Source organism: Arvicola amphibius, chromosome 8 (assembly GCF_903992535.2).
Source record: "Arvicola amphibius chromosome 8, mArvAmp1.2, whole genome shotgun sequence".
NCBI classification, from domain to species: domain Eukaryota; kingdom Metazoa; phylum Chordata; class Mammalia; order Rodentia; family Cricetidae; genus Arvicola; species Arvicola amphibius.
In genome coordinates, this window is record NC_052054.1 from 65,831,335 (window position 1) to 65,850,629 (window position 19,295).

General features: G+C 43.0%; 1 protein-coding gene across 12 annotated transcripts; it reads left to right on the forward strand.

Moving 5' to 3' along the window:
• Positions 1–4,020: 4,020 nt before the first annotated feature.
• Positions 4,021–13,803, forward strand: LOC119820320 (leukocyte immunoglobulin-like receptor subfamily B member 3). Of its 12 annotated transcripts, none has more exons than XR_005286475.1 (18): positions 4,021–4,189; positions 4,355–4,390; positions 4,561–4,845; positions 4,986–5,288; positions 5,604–5,888; positions 6,031–6,330; positions 6,661–6,948; positions 7,067–7,369; positions 7,660–7,944; positions 8,081–8,383; positions 8,598–8,894; positions 9,117–9,419; positions 10,971–11,090; positions 11,401–11,467; positions 11,545–11,582; positions 11,787–11,839; positions 12,083–12,203; positions 13,204–13,336. XR_005286475.1 is itself a non-coding variant. In XM_038338495.2 (18 exons), the coding sequence occupies exons 1-18, from the start codon at positions 4,156–4,158 to the stop codon at positions 13,543–13,545; spliced, it is 3,567 nt and encodes a 1,188-aa protein (XP_038194423.1). In that variant the 5' UTR covers positions 4,021–4,155; the 3' UTR covers positions 13,546–13,803. The 12 variants fall into 12 exon arrangements, 10 of the variants coding, with proteins under 10 accessions (XP_038194423.1, XP_038194426.1, XP_038194425.1 ...); XM_038338495.2 differs by lacking the exon at positions 12,083–12,203 and adding an exon at positions 13,435–13,803 and having other exon boundaries at positions 13,204–13,359; XM_038338498.2 differs by lacking the exon at positions 12,083–12,203 and adding an exon at positions 13,435–13,803 and having other exon boundaries at positions 8,790–8,894; positions 13,204–13,359.
• The last annotated feature ends 5,492 nt before the right edge of the window (positions 13,804–19,295 follow it).

A 19,295-nucleotide genomic window follows, 5' to 3' on the forward strand; every position in this document is an offset into this window, starting at 1 on the left:
GAGGGTGATACAGATGTGCTGATTAGGTCAAGCATTCCATGGTCACTCATTCTCCACACATTTACAAGCTACAAGTTTGTCCTCTCAATTTATTATTGACAATTGATACAAAAATGTCTGAGTAACACTGAGCTCAGTACTAATCTGTTCATTTAAACATAACTAATGCAGTATGACACCATGTGAACTTAGCAAAATAAGAGTAGCAGATTCCACACAAGCATGTATAATGCTTCCTGCTGTGGATTTTTGACCCAGTATTATAGTACAATGCATAAATGCTATTCTATTGAACATGCATCATATAACATAAGAAAACAGTCATGTAGTACAATTAATAAAAACCTAGAGATATGAATTTCTGTCCAACCTGAAGGTCAGAAAAACAAAACAGCCAGCCATTGGCTCTTACCTCTACCTCAACCTGAAATGATGATCTTTCCCCCAGGAATCTCAGAATGAAACTGTGTATAAGAGCTGTCTTCTCCTGTTTTATATTCCACCCTAGTTCTAGAATTAAAGGTGTGCACCATTACTGCATGTTTTCTATGGCAAACTAGTGTGGCTACTGGGAAAAAGTGTGTGTGTTATCACTGATTGGTGTGTAAGTCTTGTCAGTATGGATATTTTACTCTCCGAACTTCAGGCAAGCTTTATTCATTAAAACACAAATGAACCATCACTATACAGTCATGTCACTGCTGCACCAGTAGGCAGATCGAGCCTTTCCAGTAGGTATTATAAGTCATAGTCTTCACAGATGGCAGGATCATTGTTGACTTTCCTCCCTCAGCAGTCTATACAACACATTCTGGATTATGAATGTAGTGAAAATAGAAAAATTCCAGCTCATTTTCAGCTTCATTTCTTGATGTTCTACAACCAAAGTTCACGATATCTTCATTAATTGGGTCCTATTATTTGATGAGAAATTAAAATTGATGACAATACCTTATATCATTGTGGTAGGTGCTTCTGGGTTTTCCTTGCCTGACAATTCTGACTCCAAAATATCTGATTCTGAAAGTTCTGTTGGATGCTCACCTTCCTGGACCTGGATGGAGGGGGGAGGAACTTGGACTTCCCACAGGGCAGGGAACCTTACTGCTCTCTTGATAGGAGAGGGAGGGGGAGTGTAGGGGGGTAAATGGGAGGCAGAGAGGAGGCAGAAATTTTTAATAAAAAAAAATAAAAACCAGTTGCTTCTGGGAATTATCCTTCTATGTAATTATCCCTTATTATAACTCTTTTTAAATTTATTTTGTTTTTTTCATACTTAGATCATTTTTTATTGTCCAACTATATTATCATTTCAAAAAGATTAAAAAAGAAATGTATTTTAAAAATGGCTAAGATCTCATTTGAAAACTTGCCTACTTTTTTTTCTTTTTTTAAGATACAAGAAAATTTATTCACTTTTAAAATGTTTTTATGCCCCCTTTTTATTTCAATTATTTTTTATTTTGCATGCAAATGGATGGAAATAGAAAACACTATTCTGAGTGAGGTAACCCAGACCCAAAAAAATGAACATTGGATGTACTCACTCATATTCGGTTTCTAGCCATAATTAAAGGACATCGAGCCTATAAGTTTGGGATCCTTGAGAAGATAATAAGAAGGTGAACTCCCAAAAAAGATATAATAATCCTCCTGGATATTGGAAGTAGACACGATCGCCAGGCAAAATTGGGAACTTGAGGGTTGGGCAAGACTGGGCCAAGGGAAGATGGGGAGAGAAAAGTGTGAAGGGGAGAGCGGGGGGAGCTCGGAGGAATGGGGTGCTTGGGATATAGGAAGGGTGGATATGAGAGCAGGGAAGCATATATCTTAATTTAAGGAGCTACCTGAGGGTTGTCAAGAGACTTGACCCTAGAGGGGTTCCCAGGTTTCCAGGGAGACGCCCCCAGTTAGTTCCTTGGGCAGCTGAGGAGAGGGAGCCTGAAAAGGCCAGTTCCTATAGCCATACTGATGAATTTCTTGCATATCACCATAGAACCTCCACCTGACGATAGATGAAGAAAATGACAGAGCCCCACCTTGGAGCACCGGACTGAGCTCCCAAGGTCCTGATGAGGAGCAGAAGGAGAGAGAACATGAGAAAGAAAGTCAGGACCGTGAGGGAACCTCCAGCTGGCGACAGATGGGGAAGGTGACTGAGCCCCACATTGGAGCACTGGACTGAGCTCCCAAGGTCCCGATGAGGAGCAGAAGGAGCGAGAACATGAGGGAGAAAGTCAGGAACGAGAGGGGTGCGTTCACTCATGGAGACGGTGGGACAGAACTAATGGGAGATCACCAACTCCAGGTGGAATGGGACTGATGGATCATGCGACCAAACCCGTCTCTCTGAGTGTGGCCAACAGCGGGGGCTGACTGAGAAGCAAAGGACAATGGCTCTGGGCTCTGATTGTTCTTCATGGACGGGCTCTGTGGGAGCCTTCTCAGCTTGGTCGATCACCTTCCTGGACCTGGGGGGAGTTGGGAGGCCCTTGGTCTTAGCATAGAGTGGGGAACCCTGATGGCTCCTTGGTCTTGAGAGGGAGGGAGGGGAGGTATGGGTGGAGGGGAGGGGAGGGAAGGGGGAGAAGGAGAGGAGGGAAGGGGGAGAAGGAGGGAAGGGAGGGGGGAGGAGGAGGGAAGGAGATGGAAATTTTTAAATATAAAAAAATAAACCATGAAAAAAAAAATTAAAAATAAAAATAAAAGAAATAATGTTTGAAATAAAGCCACATAAATGTGGAAACTACAAAAAATAAAAAAGAAAAATTCTGAACAATAAAAGAGGAACATGAGAAAAGAAAGACTGCTGAGAGTTTTTTTCCTATGTTATTCCTGTATGTTGTTAAGAAAAGAGCAATCAATCTATGAGGGATTATTTAGCAGAATAGAATAAAATCACAACAGTGAGCATACCATGTTTCTTTCTCCATTTTCATGCATGTCTTCTCTATATTCATCCAGGAGAAATAAAAGACCACGTGCTCAGTGCGTTCCTTTTGTTCTCTATGATCCCAGCAGCATCAGCCTGCATCTTTCTTTGTTGGAGAACACTGCTCTCCAGCATGGCAATACTCTGGTCCTATTGAAGTCTCTGTAGCTGTTATTACACACAAGCGACCTGTAAAAGATTCCTCCCATCAGTATTTTTTTCTTGGTGTTGAGGTTCCTAAGGTCATGCCTTTCCCATCAGAACTATAGGCAGTTAAAAGTTTCAGGCAAAGCTTTTTTTCCAGGGACATAACCACTGAGAAGATTCAAATATGTCTGGGCATAGTGGAGCACACTGTTCTCAACAGTTGGGTGTGAGACTGGTTGTTGCGTCTAGTCTGGTCTACAGAGTGAGTTCCAGTACAGCCAGAGCTCAAAGTAAGACCCTGTCTAAACAAACAATCAAATAAACAAAAAATCCCACAAAAATTCCAAGATTGTAGATATTTTTCTACAGAGCCCTAAAGTAACTCATTGTTTCACCAGCTACAATTGCATGGAGTCTTGTCTTTGTTTCTGTTACCATTGTTTCATGTGGCCTGTTTAGGCATTGCTCTTGTACCCTTAGGTAATGTTCATAGAGTATCCTAAAGCATCTTCCATACAAGCCAGGAAATTGACCACGAGATTGGTCTGTATGAAGGAGTAAAGGAGAACCAAGAGCTACGAGAAAAAGAACAACCACCATATCCCTCAAGTGAAGGTGCTAGGTCAGAAAACCATCAGGCTTATTTTGTGTTAAGTCCTGTTCTGTGGTGACTGAGAACATTTAAGCAGATGTAGATGGTTACAGTGGAGATGTTCTGCAGGAAGAGACCACAGTCAGACTTAAGCTTGTAACACTAGTATACAGAATGCCGAGGGAGAAGGAGGAATCTTAGACCTGCATGAGGTTTAAGAGGTTCTGTCTCAGAAACACAAACAAAAACAAAAACTAAAGAACCACAAGAGTCAGAAGCCACAAAATCTTTAGCCCAACCCATCATAGCCCAGGGAGAAAAGGGTCAAGCAGCTGGATAGAAGATTTCCTCTTTTTCAGGGGCTGCCAGTATGACATACTCATGACAGGAAACAGATATCAGCTTGCATAGGACACACATTTTGTGTTTGTGTGTTTGGAAAGGAGATCATCTATCTACAAACTTGTGCCAACTGGAAGATGCCATGAACCCATTTCTGATAATGCTGCTGTTTCTTGGTGAGATGCCACATTGGGGGGGGGGGTGAAATATTCTCTGAGAGGGAATCTACCTCATAATCATGATTTGAGTGTTCAAGATGTCTCAGCAGTTCCAGAAGACACTGGAAAATGGAGGTCGTGCTCATGTTTCAGTATGAACACTCACAGGTAACTCTCTTTCAGAACTGAATCAGGACCTCAGGAATCCAGTATTGGCAGGTGAGTGTCTTCTAATCTGTCCCAGTTTGGACATCGATAGGTGGGATAGCATATCACTCATGAACAGACGAGAAAAAGAACTGCAGGTTTGGCCTGATGTTGGGGATACCTGAAAGGTCCTGGGTTTGAAAGCTTATACCAGAAGGGGTGTTCTGGGGAATTTCTTTCAGGGTTTCTCTCTAAACCTACACTGAGAGCAGTGCCAGGAAATGTGGTAACCACGGGGAACCAGGTGGCATTCTTCTGTGAAGGGCCCTCAGAGGCCAAAGAATATCATCTCTACAAACTAGGAAGTCAAGACTACCTGATACCAACAGCCCTTCTAGAAACTGAGAATAAGGCCATTTTTTCTATCTCTTTGGTTCAATGGCACAATTCAGGCCAATATTGGTGTTCTTATGCAAGCACCAGTGGCACATCAGAAAACAGTGACATCCTGGAGCTGGTGGTGACAGGTAACAGAACCCTCCCTCAGCCCCTGGATTTGCCTTAAGGAAAGGAATATGTTGACTGGGGGTTCCTTTCTCAAATATGAGAAGAGGGAAATTATGTTTCTCATGTAAGTTCACCTAACAGGCTTTCTCTGCTCTCCTAGGAGTTTACACCAGCAGACTCACTCTGTCAGCCATTCCCAGCCCTGTGGTGACTGCAGGAGAACATGTGACCCTTCAGTGTGTGTCAAAAGAGCCATATAACATGTCCATTCTAATGAAGGATGGCGAGAAGTTCTCGAGTCCTGAGCCCTTACAGAAAATATACTCTGACCAATTTGGAGCCCTGTTCTCAGTGGGTCCTGTGACCCCCAACCAGAGGTGGAGGTTCACATGCTATGGTTATTCCTTGAGCAGCCCTCAGCTGTGGTCGGTGTCCAGTAACCAACTGGAGCTCCTGGTATCAGGTAAGGAAGTGCATTATGTTCTTTTGAGTATAATTGCAACTGACACTGGGTTCCTGGAAAATACCTGATTTGTGCTGGGTGATTGACAACCAGGGCTACTAAACTCAGTGTCTGTCACAGAATTTGTGATGGAGCTGGTCTTGAGGTGCAGAAACCATGGGTGATACTCATAGTGAAATTTAAGATCCATGGCAATGTGTGGTCTTTATGTGTACCTCTGCTCTTGCAAATCAGCTTATGTGTCAGGGACAATTGTGACTTTCTCTGTAACATTTTAGTGACAGATGCACCATCTTTCTTCCTACTTCTTTACAGGGACCCTTCACAAGCCCACCATATGGGCTGAGCCAGGCTCTGTGATCACCTCAGGGAGTTATGTTACCATCTGGTGTGAGGCAACCCTACCAACCCTAATCTATTTGATATATAAAGATGGAAACCCAGAACCTTGGGACCAACAGAACCAAATAGTCTACAACAATAAGGCAAAACTCACCATTTCATCTATGACAGAATTGAATACAGGGAGATATCACTGCTACTCTTACACCATTACTGGATGGACAGAACGCAGTGACACCTTAGAGTTGGTGGTGACAGGTGAGAGACACTCAAAAATCTTTTCCCCAGAAGTCACTCTCAAGTAACGACTGCTGTAGCACTATTTCCCGTAGAAGGAAAGCCATGGGAGACAATTTAGACTGTGTAGTCCCCTTTAATTTTCGGTGTGTATTTCTTTTAGGAGTCTACAACAAACCCAAACTGTTGATATTGCAAGACCCTGTTGTGACTGTAGGAATGACTGTGACCCTCTCTTGTACCTCAAATCATTCATACAACTGGTTCCTTTTAACTAAGAATGATCAGAAGTCCTCAATCCATCGAACTTCACAAGATAAACACACAAGGTTGTTCCTTGCCAAGTTCCAAGTGAGACCAATGGCCTTCAGCCAAAGGTGGAGGTTCAGATGCTATGGCTATTACACAAGTAATCCTCAAGTGTGGTCAGAAGGGAGTGACCTTTTGGAACTTCTGATCTCAGGTGAGGGCACCCCTGAATATGATTTCTGTGGAATCATATTCTGCTAGACACAGGGTCCCAGTGGAGATCATGATGTGTGAATAGTTTGAGGATTCTAGAGTTCCTGAGTCAGTTGACACAGTAAGCAGACCTTGAGAGTCACTGTACAGACAATGAGGGGAGGGCATAATAAGAATGGAGCCTGGAAGGGTCCAGAGAATAATGTGTCTTCCCATGACATTATTGGTTCTTTTTCTATTTAAGGGTAAAATTCAAGATCAGGAGCAAGTTTGATCTTTACTCTGAAACTGTTTGATTATCCCCACATCCTTATATGCTACTTTCTTGTAGGAAAACTTAAGAAACCCACTTTGAGGGCTGAGCCAGGATCTGTGATTGCCTCAGGAAATAACGTGACCATCTTGTGTGAGGGGACCAAGGGTAATCAACCAATGTATTTCCTCTATAAAGAAGGAAGCCCAGCACCCTGGGAAAGTCAAACTCCAAAAGATCCTGGTAACAAGGCTATGTTCTCAATAGCATCCATGGAAAAGCATCATGCAGGAAAATATCGCTGTTACTCTTACAATTCAGTGGGGTGGTCAGAACGCAGTGACATGCTGGAGCTGGTGGTGACAGGTGAGAGGGCACTTCTGCATCCCTAGGAATTCTCACTGTGGTGTCTCCTCCTCAATTCCCAGAAGGGGGCAATGTTTACCTTCTGGCTTTCCTTAACAGGCTTTATCTTTACTTCTAGGTGTCTATTCTAGCAAAGTGACCCTGTCAGCTGTGTCGAGCCCTGTGGTGACCTCAGGAGGGCATGTGACTCTTCAGTGTGTCTCACAACAGGCATATACCAGCTTCATTCTAGTGAAGGATAATGAGAAGTTCTCCAGGCTTGTGTCCTCACGTGATACATACCCTAAGCGATTAGAAGCTTATTTCACAGTGGGTCCTGTGACTCACAATGAGAGGTGGAGATTTACATGCTATGGCTATTACTGGAGTAGCTCTCAGCTGTGGTCAGCTCCTAGTAATGAACTAGAGCTCCTGGTCTCAGGTAAGTAAGCTCTAGCCTTTCCTTTGAATATTACAAGAGACCTAGGATCCCAGGAAAGGAGCTCATATGTATGGGGTGGGTGATCAAGAGGCAGGACAATTCAATCTGGCATCATAGAATGTGCGACTTGAGGTCCAGAGATCTGTCTGGATTATAACAGTGGACCTAATGAGTCAAGGGACAAGTCAGGTCTTTATGCTGGTATAGATCAGCTTAAATGTCATTTACAATTGTGACCTTTTATGTGCAACTGTCCTAAAAATGTTCCTATTTTTCTTGTTTCTTTTCAGGAACTCTTCACAAACCCACTATCTGGGCTCATCCAGGCTCTCTGATCACCTCAGAAAGTCCTGTTACCATCTGGTGTGAGGGCACCCTAGAAAGCCTTATGTATGTGATATATAAAGAAGGAAGCCCAGAACCCAGTTACACACAAACCCAAACAGACCACAACAATAAGGCACAATTCTCCATCCCATCTGTGACAAGACTGAATGCAGGGCGATACAACTGTTACTCATACAATTATGCTGGCTGGACAGAGCGCAGTGATACCCTGGAGCTGGTGGTGACAGGTCAGAGGTTACTGAGTGTCACAGTCTTTGCCTCTGTCCTCAGGAAATAATCTTCCATAGGTGTGCTTCCTCAGTTTATCTGCTGGACACATTACGGGCTGTATTTCATTAAACAGGCTGCCTCTTCCTCTCCTAGGTGTTCACCATGGTAAACCTACTCTGTCAGCTTTGCCCAGCCCTGTGGTGACCTCAGGTGGGAAAGTGACCCTTAAATGTGTCTCATCTAAAGGATATGATTGGTTCACTTTGACTGGGGCAGATCAAAATTTCTCCAGTCCCCAAAAGGCACAGTTTATACACACTGGACAGTCCCTAGCTCTGTTTCCTGAGATCACCGTGGCATCCAGCAAGAGTGGGCCCTTCAGATGTTATGGATACTATACAAATTCCCCGCATGTGTGGTCAGAGGCCAGTGACCCTTTGGAGATACATGTCTCAGGTGAGGAGGTCTCATTTACTCAACTGTTTGGCACCAGAAACTCTTTGACATATGTTGTTCTGCCTCAAGGAAGGTTTAAAGCCATTACAGCTAAAAGAAACTGTTGAGTACTAAGGCCCAGAGTATGAATGGCCATGGCACTGTCAGGGCAGGATGGGATGTGGAATGTATAGAAAGATCCAGGTGTATGGCTTTCTGAGTCTCCTGCTTACAGGACTGTCAAAGAAGCCCTCCCTGCTGACCCATAAAGGCCCTATCCTGGCCCCTGGAGAGAACCTGATCCTCAAGTGTTCCTCTGAGATAAGTTATGATAGATTTGCTCTGTTTAAGAAGGGGGAAAGTGGCCTCACCCTGGTCTCTGTCCATCAGTCTCAGGATGGACATTTTCATGCCAATTTCACCTTAGGCTCTGTGAATTCCTCCATTGGTGGTCAGTATAGATGCCTTGGTGCACACAGTTCCTCCTCTGAGTGGTCAGCCCCCAGTGACCCTCTGGACATCCTTGTCACAGGTGAGGATTTTAGTGCATTCAGTTGGGACCTATCTTGGCACAGGTTAAGCTGGAAAGAGCCCTGGGATTCATCATCAACATGATGATGAATATCTCACAGAGAAATAGGTCCAGGTACAAGGGAGTGCACAGTCTGTTAAAATATAGAGAGACTAGGTTCTAAAAAGGGGCCTCAGAGCAATGGCTGCAGTCTCCTTCACTCACTAATTTTCTTCCCTTTAGGGTACCCTGCTGTTACACCAAATCTCTCTGTGCATCCAGGCACTAATGTTTCCTTAGGAGAGAATGTGACCCTGCTGTGTCAATCATCAGCCCCCGTGGATACTTTCCTTCTGTTCAAGGAAGGTGCAGCCCATCCCTATTTGCATCAAAAATTACAGTTTCAGGATTTACAAAATCAGGCAGAATTCTCCATAAGTTCTGTGACCTCGGCTCTTGGGGGTTCCTATGTATGCTTTGGTTCCCAAAGCTCATCCCCTTACCTGTTGTCATACCCCAGTGTCCCTGTGGAGATCATCGTCTCAGGTGAGATAACCCAGACCTCTTTGAGCTCAATTAAGACAAGATAATTGACCTAGGTAGAGATTTAGAAACAAACTGTTCTTTCTCAATTAGTCATCATCTCACCTTCTGCATGCGAGTCCCAGAAGATTTCAGGTAGTAAACTGGAAGGTTCTGGAGATGTTGCAGTATAGGTAGAAGACTGATAAGAGATGAGATGATAGAGCATCCTTCCACTCATCATTCCCCCTACAAATTTCCCACAGTCCCCTTGTGTCCACAATTCCATTTCCATAGAGGTTTTAGATTTTCCTGACTAGGGAAGTTGTTTCACACTGAATATGTGCTCACTCTCTGTCCCCATGCATCTTCATTAATTTATCAGCTTGGGTGATGACAAAGCTACTAGGTGATTCTTAAATGGTTCCTTGAAACCAGAGGCTCAGAAGCTAGGCTGCAGAAGAGATATATTGATAGAGAGTGATATCATTGACCTGTCCTAGAGTGAAGCCCAGAAAATGATAGCAGGTGACAATTCCCCAGAATTTCCCCATCCAATTGTGTTAGGTCATGAAAAACAGATCTTCATTCCTGTTGTGTCTGACTACTGAGGTCTAAGCAACAACTCTTTTGCAGGGTGGGTTCTGGGGATATCAAGCTAGTTATGCAGTTTGTAAATTCTTGTTTAGAGGGGTTGACACATACTAGCCCTTCTCTTATGTGATTCTCAGTTTCTACAAGTGTAAATGGGAGACCCTGACACATACATTAAGTTTCTTTCAATGATGATCTTATCTGTTTCATCTACTTACAGAAAACGATCCTATAATTCTGTTCTGCAGTGATTCTGCTCCATCTGCCATTGTGTTGATGACATTGTCTAGGAGTATGGTACAGGTATAGGGTAGGACATTCAGGATCCTTCCTTCCAGTTAATGAGGTTTAGCTCCAGGATAGGGAATATGGTGAAAGGCCGGATTACCTGGGTTCAATCTTCACCTATGCACCACCGTTCAGGGTGATCTGTGGCAGGAAAACTGACTGAAAGTGCTCAGAGGTGGTCCCAGGTTACATGACTGTGAGAATGATAGCAAGTAACAAACACCTAACATGGAGCAACCACATAGTCAATTCTCTTTTTATTTATTTATTCTTCTTTTATACAATACATCCCGATTGCAGCATTCCTTCCCTACACTCATTCACATCTCACCTCACACATCCAGTCTCCTTCAGATACACTACCCCTGCACCATATGCCCCAGGAAAGAGTAGGCCACACAGGCACATTAGTTGAAAATGGCACAAAAGAATACTATAACATCAGGCAGAAACCTGATCAATGTTGGGTGAGGTCATCCAGCAGGAAGAATGTGTCCCAAGTGCAGGCAAAAGTGTAATATACCCTTCACCACCACTGTCATAAACTCCCCCCAAAAGCAAACCAACCAACAATAATAACTTATATGCAGAGGGTCTAGTGCAGACCCATTCAGGCTCTATGATTGCCTCTTCAGCCTCACACAGTAACTTCTTATTCACAATTCTTCATTCATGATGTTACCTGTCTCCTAGGACCGGCAAGATACCAAAAGGCTGTGATTGGCGTCTCTGTGGCCTTCTTTCTACTGCTCTTCTTCCTCACCATCTTCCTTCTCCTCAGACTCAGGCATCAGAACAAAGACAGGAAGGGAGGTGAGTAGGGTGTGGGAGGCCTGGGTCTTGGCAGTTAGCAGGTCCCACTGTGGAGTATCCAAGCAGGAGCTCAGGGCACTGACTCCCAAATTAAGGTCAGTCTGGGACATGTCAGCCTAGAAACACTTCTGCAGATGCTGATTGCAAAACATCATCTGGAAAACAAATACAATGTTCTGTATTGTATGGACTTTTCCATCTCCTGGGAGATTTTAATACATACACAATGAGTCATAAAGGTCCCATCTTTTTCTGAATGTGCTAGGTAAGGGATTCTAGTCTCCCCATTGAGGGACTTTCTCTCTTGCAGTCCAGACAGAGACTCATTTGCAACATCCTACAGATTCAGTGACCAGGGACAAAAGCCACCAGAAGAGGTAAATGATGCTCAGAAACATAGACTCTATCCGTTTGACTTTCCTTTCTGCCACTTGACACCCTCTTGTTTCCCCAGCTCCAAACCAGCTCCTGCCATCCAGGAAGAAGTCTTGTGTAAGAGGAAAAGGGCACGGGAGGGAGATACCTGAGGTTTCACCATCACAGGAGTGGTGGAGCATCTGGGACACTAAATCCTCTCTATGCACTCCTACCTCACTACATCTTCTGTTTCCCTAGCTGGGATAGGGAGGGGGTCTGGGAAAGTGAGATGTAATGGGAATCTGGACAGAAGAAGACCTGCATGTTTTGTTATAACAGATGCTACTGTGAAAGTCACACAGCATGCAGACAGCATGGAGCTGGATGTTCTGGTGAGACTCTTGTTTATCAACAATGCTAAGAACTTATGATAATATGATGATCAGATATTGTCGTTCACTATTGATTTGACAACTTCAGATGTATAGAGCCTTGAGTTTAATCTGTAGTTATAAAACTAAGAAGCAAATTAATAGGAAACACAAGTAAATGAGAACCACGTAAATGGGAATGTATAGGCACGTTTGTGTAAGTACAGGCAGAAAGAGGGGCCAACATCTGATTTCTTTTTCTAGTTTTCTACAACTCATCTTCTGTGACCAGCTCTCGTAATGAACCTGGAGCTGTCTCTTTGGGTGAACTGGTGCCATTGAACCCTTCACACCAGTCTCTACCTCAGTGTCCCCTAAGTCCCAGGCATGTGCATTCTTGTTTGGATTTTTTATGTGAGCACTGGGGATCAAAGTCAGGTGCTCATGTTTAAATAGCACACATTCTTTTGCTTGACTCATCTCTCTAGTTCCTGGACTCCCCCTAGACCATGCTTCATGTAAGGGCTGCAGATGTAGCATGGCACAGGTCTTCCTACCCATTGGAACAAGCTCTGGAAGGGAGATAATACGGAGGCAAACACATGGACTGAGCAGTGCAAAGTGTGTGAGGGAAATGAGTTAGAGGATGCATGCTGAGGTTGTGTGATGGTCAGTGTCAATTTAAGGGGCTGGAAAGAAGCCTTCTAAGGTGAAGCTTGAGTTAAGAGGTTCATACAAATCTGTGATGAACTGGCACATTGGTGTGGGAGGTCCTTCTGTCTATTTGTTGCTTTCATTGGTTAATGAATAAAGAACTGGGTTGGCCTATAGCATTGGAAGAGAAAGGCAGAGTGAGAGAGAAACCATGGAGCTGCTGGAGATAGACACTGGAAACTTTACCCAGTGGGCCACAGCTGCATGGTGATATACAGATTAGTAGAACTGGGTTAAATTAATATTGGAGTTAGCTGGTGGGAAGCTAGCACTAGTGGGCCAAGCAGTGATTTAGTTGATGCAGTTTCTGTGTGATTATTTTGGGTCTAAGCTAGCCAGGTGGCCGGGAACCAACAAGCGGCTCTCTTCCAACAGTCAATCTGGGAAATGTACACGGCAGATTCAAGTGTCCTGGGGGCAGGGAAATAGTCTTTTTAAAATATGAGGCATTGGCAAGGAAATCAAAGTGTCAGAATAATATGTCAGAAGTGCATGGAGGAAATTAACAAATACCCCAAGTCCTCTGGAAGTCCCAGAAGACCACATCAGCAATCATTTCATAGTTTTATGTAAATGTCTGAAATATCACTCATGCACCCTGAGGAAGTATGAAAGGAGAACCTCTGGTGAGTCATAATGATTTCCTCTGTCTCACTGTCTCTCATTTGCAGAGAATACATGAAAAAGACTCCTCCAAAGACTTGTATGCCCAAGTGAAACCCTGCAGACTCAGAAGGGCAGAGGCCACCTCTTCTTCCCTCATGCCAAAGGAATTACCGGACTCAAATAACACACAGGGAAAAGGAGGCAAAGTGCTAGTTGAGCAGGTGGGTCCTGATATCTTTAGTCTCCCAGGCTCCCAGTTCCCAATATAAACCTTCTTTTATGCTTTCACACTGCAGGCTGATACAACAGATGATTCAAATGATGTGACCTATGCCCAGCTGTGCATCCTGACACCAAGACAGGGGCAGGTGAACCTTTCAGCTTTCAGGCAGAAAAGTCCCTCCTGAGAACCTACCCTGGTATCTATCAGTCTGGGAAGATCTAGACTCTGAATTCCATGGAAGAAGGGTGGATTCAGAAATTTCACATAACAAAATCTGTCTCAAGTGCACAACCATTGTGCAGACATAACCAGTCTCTAGGAAATTCTGAGAACTTTGGGGACTCTGATTCTGTTGATTCTTTTATAAATAAGGGAAGTGCTTTGTCAGTGACCAACAGATAAAGTGAGAAAAGAAAAGAGGAATAAAGAAAGTTTTTTGTTTTGTGTTTTTCTTTGCTTATTTTTCTTTTCAAGATTCTAATATAATTACAACATTTTCCTCTTCCCTTTCATTTCTAAATACATTTCCATAGATTCTTCTCCACTCTCCTTCAAACTCATGACCTTTTTTCATTATCACGTGTATGTATGAATATGTGGGTAGAAAGTGTTAAACAATTTTACTCTGAATATCTCAATAATATATTATTACATTACAATAATATCTCTATAGTTTTAAAAACAGGATGTATGTGTGACAGAGATGCCATCTTGCCACAAGGCTCACTTGGAGGGTTTTTATTGCAGGAAGGGAATGGAAAAGTGGGGAGGGGAGGTGGAAGAGACTAGCCTCTGGAGACAGGAGGGGTAGAGTAGATGAAGAGAGAGAAATGGGCATAGCTTGCTTTTAAAGGGGCTTAGCACATTTATAGAGACTTACATGGCCACATAGCACATGTGTATATATTACACAGTGACATACAGACACAGGACCCTGGGGCTGAGTAGGTATTTGCCTGAATACTGACAATGCTGGTTAGGTGATGTTGGAAATATTTATAAATATTTTATCTCAATAAAGCTGAAAATTGAATGATAAAGTAACCTTAATATTTTCTGTAGTATGAACCAGAAAAAAATTAGAGCTGATCTGAACAATCAGGAATAAGGGTCTTGAAAATCAGGGGGTTGCATGGGAAGATATGGTCTAAGAAATAAAGAAAATCAATAGTTAGATGAGAACTATTGCAAAAGTTAATGCATTACCCCAAGCAAGTTTATTAAAAATATACTATCTCAATTACTATTAGCAGGGGGAAAAGAGCTAAGGTTAGCAGAGAGACAGATCAGACAGTGTTGACAAGGAAAACATGGGGAGCCTCAGACAGATCTCTTAGCATAAGAATCAAACCTAGGAGGAAGAGTCCTGTCCCTAAAAGCAGCAACTTCATCTTCTGGGAGGCACTGGCTCCAGTGTCAGACTGGCTTCATGTCTTATCCTGGACAAGGACACAGAACTAAAACTTTCTTTGTCTGTTCATCAGGGCCTCTTAGAAAGTCTTCAGTTGTGGCTTCCTGGACTGAACCATGAATAAACACATAAAATATCTTTTTAAATAAATTACTTCACCATCATATTGAGAATATAGCATATTCCATATTAGGAATAGGGATGGAAATGATACAGGAAGAAGTTACAAGATGTGGACACGGGCAGTTCCTTCTAAGTAGAAGACACAGCAGGGGAAGCACTTATTTTAGGCCTCCCTGGGTGACATAATGCTTTCAATGCCAACACAAGAGAGAATGGCATGCTGGCATTGATTGTATGACTTAGATCATTTGCAGTTGTGCTGTATTATTATTTTATTTTTTATTTTATTTTTTTCTTTGTATAAGCCTGTATTTTTGTTTGTTTTAATTTGTTTTTAATTGATTTTTATTGAGCTCTACATTTTTCTATGCACCACTCCCTCCCTCTCCCCTCCCCTCAACCCTCTCCCAAGGTCCCCATACTCCCTTATTACTCAGGAGATCTTGTCTTTTTCTACTTCTCATGTAGATTAGATCTATGGATGTCTCTCTTAGGGTCCTCATTCTTTTCTAGGTTCTCTGGGATTGTGAGCTGCAGGCTGGTTTTCTTTGCTTTATGTTTAAAAAACCACTAATGAGTGAGTACATGTGATAATTGTCTTTCTGTGTCTGGGTTACCACACTCAAAATGATGTTTTCTAGCTCCATCCATTTGCCTGCAAAATTCAAGATGTCATTATTTTTTCTGCTGTGTAGCACTCCATTGAGTAAATGTACCACATTTTCCTTATTCATTCATTGGTCTAGGGGGATTTAGGTTGTTTCCACATTCTTGCTATGACAAACAATGCTGCTATGGACATAGTTGAGCACATGTCCTTGTGACATGATTGAGCATCCTTTGGATATATACCCAAAAGTGGTATTACTGGGTGTTGAGGAAGCTTGTTTCCTAATTTTCTGAGAAATCACCATACTGACATCCAAAGGGGGTGTACCAGGAGTGTTCCCTTAACCCCACAACCTCTCCAACATAAGTTTTCATTAGTGTTTTTGACCTTGGTCATTCATAGAAGTGTAAGCTAGAATCTCAGAGTTGTTTTGATTTGCATTTCTCTGATGAATAAGGATGTTGAACATTTATTTGTGTCTTTCAGCCATTTTAGATTCCTCTGTTAAGATTTCTCTGATTCTGTTTGTACTCTATTTTTATAATGAATTATTTGTTCTTTTGATGACCAATTTCTTTTTTTTTTCCATTTTTATTTTTTTTCCTCATGGTTTATTTTTTTTATATTTAAAAATTTCCATCTCCTTCCCTCCTCCTCCCCCCTCCCTCCCCTCATCCTCCCCCTTCCCTCCCCTCCTTCTCCCCCTTCCCTCCCCTTCCCTCCACCCATACCTCCCCTCCCTCCTTCTCAAGGCCAAGGAGCCATCAGGGTTCCCCACTCTATGCTAAGACCAAGGTCCTCCCAACTCCCCCCAGGTCCAGGAAGGTGATCGACCAAGCTGAGAAGGCTCCCACAGAGCCCGTCCATGAAGAACAATCAGAGCCCAGAGCCATTGTCCTTTGCTTCTCAGTCAGCCTCCGCTGTTGGCCACACTCAGAGAGACGGGTTTGGTCGCATGATCCATCAGTCCCATTCCAACTGGAGTTGGTGATCTCCCATTAGTTCTGTCCCACCGTTTCCATGCGTGAACGCACCCCTCTCGTTCCTGACTTTCTCCCTCATGTTCTTGCTCCTTCTGCTCCTCATCGGGACCTTGGGAGCTCAGTCCAGTGCTCCAATGTGGGGCTCAGTCACCTTCCCCATCTGTCGCCAGCTGGAGGTTCCCTCACGGTCCTGACTTTCTTTCTCATGTTCTCTCTCCTTCTGCTCCTCATCAGGACCTTGGGAGCTCAGTCCGGTGCTCCAATGTGGGGCTCTGTTATTTTCTTCATCTATCGTCAGGTGGAGGTTCTATGGTGATATGCAAGAAATTCATCAGTATGGCTATAGGAACTGGCCTTTTCAGGCTCCCTCTCCTCAGCTGCCCAAGGAACTAACTGGGGGCGTCTCCCTGGAAACCTGGGAACCCCTCTAGGGTCAAGTCTCTTGACAACCCTCAGGTAGCTCCTTAAATTAAGATATATGCTTCCCTGCTCTCATATCCACCCTTCCTATATCCCAAGCACCCCATTCCTCCGAGCTCCCCCCGCTCTCCCCTTCACACTTTTCTCTCCCCATCTTCCCTTGGCCCAGTCTTGCCCAACCCTCAAGTTCCCAATTTTGCCTGGCGATCGTGTCTACTTCCAATATCCAGGAGGATTACTATATCTTTTTTTGGGAGTTCACCTTCTTATTATCTTCTCAAGGATCCCAAATTTATAGGCTCGATGTCCTTTAATTATGGCTAGAACCCGAATATGAGTGAGTACATCCCATGTTCATCTTTATGGGTCTGGGTTACCTCACTCAGAATAGTGTTTTCTATTTCCATCCATTTGCCTGCAAAATTCAAGATGTCATTGTTTTTTACCGCTGAGTAGTATTCTAGCATGTATATATTCCACAGTTTCTTCATCCATTCTTCCACTGAAGGGCATCTAGGTTGTTTCCAGGATCTGGCTATTACAAATAATGCTGCTATGAACATAGATGAGCATATGCTTTTGTTGTATGATTGGGCATCTCTTGGGTAGATTCCCAATAGTGGAATTGCTGGGTCCTGGGGTAGGTTGATCCCGAATTTCCTGAGAAACCGCCACACTGCTTTCCAAAGTGGTTGCACAAGTTTGCATTCCCACCAGCAATGGATGAGTGTGCCCCTTACCCCACAACCTCTCCAGCAAAGGTTATTATTGGTGCTTTGGATTTTAGCCAATCTGACAGGTGTAAGATGATATCTCAAAGTTGTTTTGATTTGCATTTCCCTGATAGCTAGGGAGGTTGAGCATGACCTTAAGTGTCTTTTGGCCATGCGAACTTCTTCTGTTGAGAATTCTCTGTTCAGTTCAGCGCCCCATTTTTTAATTGGGTTAATTGGCATTTTACCGTCTAGTCTCTTGAGTTCCTTATATATTTTAGAGATCAGACCTTTGTCGGTTGCAGGGTTGGTGAAGATCTTTTCCCAGTCAGTAGGCTGCCTTTGTGTCTTAGTGACAATGTCCTTTGCTTTACAGAAGCTGCTCAAGGTTCAGGAGGTAAAAATTAATTTAGTTAGTTGTCAATATCTTATAATCATCCACTTTACATGGCCCTATTTGTTAATTGTTGGTCTTAAGGTCTATTTAACATAACATTATAAGAAGATCAGCCTAGGGTTTTCAGACAACCAACCTTAATATATCCAGTAACTTTACAGAAATTGGCAAGTGATAGTGGCTCTGTTACAGCTAACTGGACTCCTGCATCATTGTTAGATTTAAAGAGATTCAAGGAAGCAATAGTTTCATATGACATGCATTTACCTTTTGTGAAGCAAATGTTAAACTTATGGTTGATTTCTAATAGAATTATTGCTAATGACTGGAAAGATTTGGTTAATGGTGTTTTAGAGACTGTTTGCAATTACAATGGAGTACCTGCTTCAGAAAAGAAGATAAGATTATTGAACCTCTAGCTTTCTAGAGGTAGGGAAATCTCCCAAGATCAAATTCTTGGAGAAGGAAACTTGATGTAGGTGTGTCTTCTATCTATCTGATGATTTCATTGGATAATTAATAAAGAAACTGCCTGGCCCATCTGATAGACCAGCCCTTACGTGGGTGGAGTAGACAGAACAGGAAGAAGGAAGTGAGGTAGATGGCTCAGTCAGATGCCACGCCTCTCTTAAGTTAGGCAGACCACCGTGCCTCTCCTCAGAGAGATGCCAGATGCCATGAAGCCATCATTCAGACATGCTGAATCTTTCCCGGTAAGACACCATTCAAGGTGTTACAAAGATTATTAGATATGGGTTAGTCAAGATGTGAGTAAGAGGCTGGAACTAATGAGCCAGGCAGTATTTAAAAGAATACAGTTTCCGTGGAATTATTTTGCCTGTAAAGCTAACCATGAGAGAGCCGGGCAGGACGAAAAGCAGGCCGCCTGCAGCTCCTCCACTACAGAAACTCTGCTACTATAAAAAGGAAGGCTGTATATGATGGCCACACTCTGAATTTATACTATTCAGCAGCTTGGGACAGAATTGGAGAAATGGGAAAAAATTAAATCATTCACTAAAGCTATGCACAGCTCAAAAAAGACTTTATGGATTTCTTACAAAGACTGAATTAAGCAGCAAATGGAATAATACCAAATTCAGAAGTTAGACAAATAATAATTGAATTTCTGACCTTTGAGAATGGCAATTCTCTATGCCAAAGTTTAATTAGGTCATTAAAGGCAAGGTCAGCACATTTGGAGGAATGGATCTGAAATATAATTAATATAGAATCTCATGACCATGATGATACATGGATAGGAGAGGTGATTTCCA

Coding starts and splice junctions, on each gene's coding strand:
- LOC119820320 (XM_038338495.2), top strand. CDS start 4,156: ATGAACCCATTTCTGATAATGCTGCTGTTTCTTG. Junction 4,846..4,985: donor CCTGGAGCTGGTGGTGACAG/GTAACAGAACCC, acceptor CTGCTCTCCTAG/GAGTTTACACCAGCAGACTC. Junction 11,091..11,400: donor GAACAAAGACAGGAAGGGAG/GTGAGTAGGGTG, acceptor TCTCTCTTGCAG/TCCAGACAGAGACTCATTTG.